At 33.5% G+C, this 4262-nt stretch overlaps 1 protein-coding gene across 1 annotated transcript; it reads left to right on the top strand.

The window, feature by feature from the left end:
- Positions 1-640: 640 nt before the first annotated feature.
- Positions 641-1833, top strand: LOC108968922. The gene is made up of 3 exons (XM_018933278.1): positions 641-752; positions 884-1742; positions 1800-1833. The coding sequence occupies exons 1-2, from the start codon at positions 734-736 to the stop codon at positions 1354-1356; spliced, it is 492 nt and encodes a 163-aa protein (XP_018788823.1). The 5' UTR covers positions 641-733; the 3' UTR covers positions 1357-1742; positions 1800-1833.
- The last annotated feature ends 2429 nt before the right edge of the window (positions 1834-4262 follow it).

Raw genomic sequence — 4262 nt, 5'->3', positions numbered from 1 at the left:
CTTTTCTTAGTTTATTTATTATAGTTTAAATAGAAGATAATTTAATGTCAAAGATAATAAACTTTACCCCATGCTCCATACGACGTTTAGTCGCCAATTAAGAAAACTTGTAAGAATGAAAAAGCGAGAAATCGCGCGTCAAAGATTTCGCTTTTCGCCCAAGGGCTCATATATCTGCTAGACGCTTGGTCACTATTTCCCTTCTAGCTTCGATAACATTTCGAATTCCCATCTATAACTTTGGGAACATATTCTTAAGCAAAAAAAATCGATTGTTTAATGCTTCTAAAGCAGGCCACTCCATTAATAAAGATTTCGTATCAGAATTTATTTATCTTATAAAAAATTAATTAGCAATTTGGCAAACGAAAAAAGAGAAATATAAAAATAAAATTGAGAAAAGTAAAAGTTGGAATAACTTATTAACGAAATACAAAGAAATAGATAAAAGTGCTACATTAGAAATAAATTCCAAGAAATGTTCCGCTTGCCTGTGGCAGAGATAATGAGATAGAGGTGGAGAAACATCGACGCGAACATGCGAAACATCGGCAACGTCGATGCTCAGCGAGGCAAAATCGATGTTTTTCCATCTCTAAGGCACATAGAGGAAGACAGTCGAATTGTAAGTACATATGTATATCATTTAATCTCATTATAAATTATTAGCAGAATATTATTATTTTGGTTATACTTGTTGGTGGTGTTGGCGTGAGTGTGGTGGTACTTAAACATGGACAGGTTTATGAAAAGTAAGTACTAAATATCCGAATTTATTTTCAGAAAAGCATTGTGAATGAATTTCTTCAGAAAAGCACATACACATTCGCATGCATTTTTGCTTTTGCATTGAATAGGCATTAATACAGTTTATTTCTTATAGGAACAGCAAGCGAACAGCCAAAGCCTGATGAGGATCAAAAGGAGAGGAGGCGTGATGTTTCTATAGCTTGGGATTATTCTAAAAGAAACAGCGAAAAAACCCATGGGATATGCAATTACTGTGGTAAGCCAATACAGACGTGCGGAAACACAACAAATCTAATGGACCACGTTTATGCTGATCGGCTCAAAGATGGGGGAACTGCACAGAAACCAAACATGTTAGAAAAGTTTGTTGGAAAATCGGTTTCCTTTTATGAAAATGACTCGAAACGAAAACGTCTCCTAGACAGTAAGGTCATGAACATGATTGCTGTCGATGTTCAACCTTTTTCTCGTGTTGAGGACGACGGATTTAAAGAGCTCATGAAAGAAATGGATCCCCGCTACAGGTTACAGTGCTTCCATCTCAATATGAGTCTCTTAACAGTAAACTCCAGTCTGCACTTAACGATATTGATTTTGCCGCCATAACGACTGACTTGTGGACATCCAAAAGCAAACGAAGGTTACATTACAGTTACGTGCCATTTTGTTTTAAATAGTTCTACGTTTGTTGGACAAACGAATTTATTACATTAGCTTTGGTATCTTCTCGTGGTGCTCATTGCCGTTTTCAGCAGCAGAAGTGGATATTTTAAATGATAAATCCGAGTTGCTATCCACCTTCGAAGAGGCGACGCTTTCTGTGTCTACAAACACAAAAGTATCAGCGTCCATAATTATCGCTGTCATATGAGAACTGAATCATAAAATAAACAATATTAAAGTCAACAAAAAAAAAGGCAAAAACATATTGACGACCATCAAGTCACCATCAGAACCAGCCGGAAAAATGTGACCCTCTTGCGTACTGGCAGGTAAGAAATTATGCAATAACATATTTTTTCCAATTTATTGTATTAATTATATTTTAGATTACTACAGATGGCGACGCGTTTAAAACGTAAGCTAAAAAATACTTATGCGTTCCCGCATCTTCGGGCAAATCTGAAAGAGAGAGAGAGAGAGAAGAGTAAAGCTGGACAACTTATAAGTGAGCGTCGCACGCGGCTTCATCGATCGTTGTCGATAATCTCCTCTTCTTAAACAAAAACAAACATGTAAATAATATGTAAATATATATAGTAGAGTTCGGGATAGTCAGTAAGAAGAGTAAAGTAGGGATAGTAAGTAAGGATAGTAAAATAAGCAATAGCATAGTAAGGATAGCACAATATCCTAAAGAACTATTATTATTTTTGGACCATGTATGTATATATTGAAACATTGATATTAAATTTGTTTTTGTTTTTAGTTTTTATTTACAAACTAAGGATAGAACAATATACCAAAGAAGTGGAACATGAATATCACAAATAAACTAAAATAACTGCTAACTTTTTTATTTAAGATGTTGATGTTTCGAAAACATCATGTCGGCGAAAACATCGATGCCCGTGAACATCGATGTTTCTCCATCTCTATAATGAGATGTTTAACTCCTCTTTCACTGGAAGTGAGAGAACAATTGCTAAACGTCAAAACCACCTAAACTTTGAAAGTTGATCGAGTTCAGGAGGTTTTGACGTTTAACAATTGGAAACGAGCGATGGCCAGATTGAAATCTTAGCAAAAAATATGTAAACGTAGGGATTTGTTGCATCGTTCAATACCACTTATAAAAAATTTAAAACAATGGAAATTAAATAAATTTGTGAAATTTAAAGGTATTTGATGAAAGGTTTTGTAATTTGAAGCATCATAGTATTATTTTCAATGGAAAATGATTAAAAACATTTAATGATTGACAGCTAACAAGCTTAAATCTTTTTATTGGGCATTGAAATGTCAAAAGTCAGTTGTTCTAATATACTTTAAAAAAATTTAGATACTTTCTATATATAATAAATAACCATTATATAGTAATTTTTATTCGTACTAAATATTGGTTGTTTTAATTTAAATGCCCAAAAATTATTATTTTGTCCAATCTGGCCATAATGGAAAATGTTATAAAAAACGCTAATTTTAAGGTGCTCTCACACTGGAATAAGTTCAACATTCCTTTATTCCTGCCTGTGGCACATGTTCACTGGGTGAAGAACGAACGCAAAATGGACATGGATAATATGATACGAGACTCCTTGATTCGGAAAGAGCTGTCAAAACTCGCATTTTTTATAACATTTGCCAATGGTGCCACTGTTGAAAAATATTGGATTGAGTATTTAATAAATTATACAAAACACTAAATTAAACACTTTGAAAATGCATACGTAGCGTTTTTCGCTGTTCACTTACATTGCGCGCCCATAAGAGAGGTCGTAACGCTTACATTGCGCGCCCATAAGATGAGTCCTATCAGCTTCTTCATTGTTTCTGCTAAAATGCCGTGGTTACCTACGGCATCCTACGGCAAAGAGTGAAGGGAGTAGCGTTTTTCGCTGTTCACTTACACTGCGCGGCCATAAGATCAGCTGACACGGGCCACGGGTCTACGTTTGTGGCTGTTTGAAAAAAATGTGTAAAAAAAATTTAATCATATTTATCGATAATAGTGGATTTTTACCCGAAATTCATCATCTGGAATTACAGGTATCTGAGTATTTTAGTCACGGTAGAGTAGGAGCAGAGAAACTATCAGCTGATGTTATGTGAACAAAGGGAGAGCTAAGTGGTGCCACTGTAAAAACATTAAGGAGAATCCGGGGTTGAGTTTCTATTAGAATCCAAGATGACCGACTTTTAACTGGAAAATGGTTCCATTGTGTTATTTTCTTAAAATTTATGAAAAAGTTGTAAAAAAAAAGGTATTATCGAATATTATATTTTCATATGGAATATGTTTCGAACAATTTTTTTTTTTCCAAATATTATGGCAGTATTGCTATTGAGATTAGCAAAATAGTGTTGGGTAAGCTAATTTAAAGTACGTTTTACTACTATATAGATATTACAAATTCAAAAAATAATTTCTTTAAAAATCCTTTTTATTTAGAAACTTAGCTTAAAACTATAAAATAATATGGTAAATCTGTTGGGATGGTTAAACACTCCATTTGAGAACGAGTAGGATTGCTGATCGCCGTGTGTAGCTAAATTCTGACTTATAAAACGTGTATGTATTTTGTGATTACAGAAATTTGTACTAAAAATGTTGCAAACGTTGTTATTATAATTATCTCTTGATTTATTTTACAATACAAAAATTGTATTTCACTGTTCAAACGAATTTTTTTTTTTTTTATTTTATTTTATTTTATAAAAGCTTACATAATAATACAATTATTATACAAACTTAAGAAAATACGCAGCACTAGCATCATGGGCTATCGGCCGACTGGTTATATTATATGCGTCGAAGAAGGTCGCTGTCTTTCAAAAAGTTGTAGATTTTC

Source organism: Bactrocera latifrons, unplaced genomic scaffold (genome assembly GCF_001853355.1).
Source record: "Bactrocera latifrons isolate USDA-ARS-PBARC rearing strain unplaced genomic scaffold, ASM185335v1 scaffold_233, whole genome shotgun sequence".
NCBI lineage: Eukaryota > Metazoa > Arthropoda > Insecta > Diptera > Tephritidae > Bactrocera > Bactrocera latifrons.
Note: the sequence above shows the minus strand (reverse complement) of the source record. Positions and strands in the feature narration are given on the sequence as shown.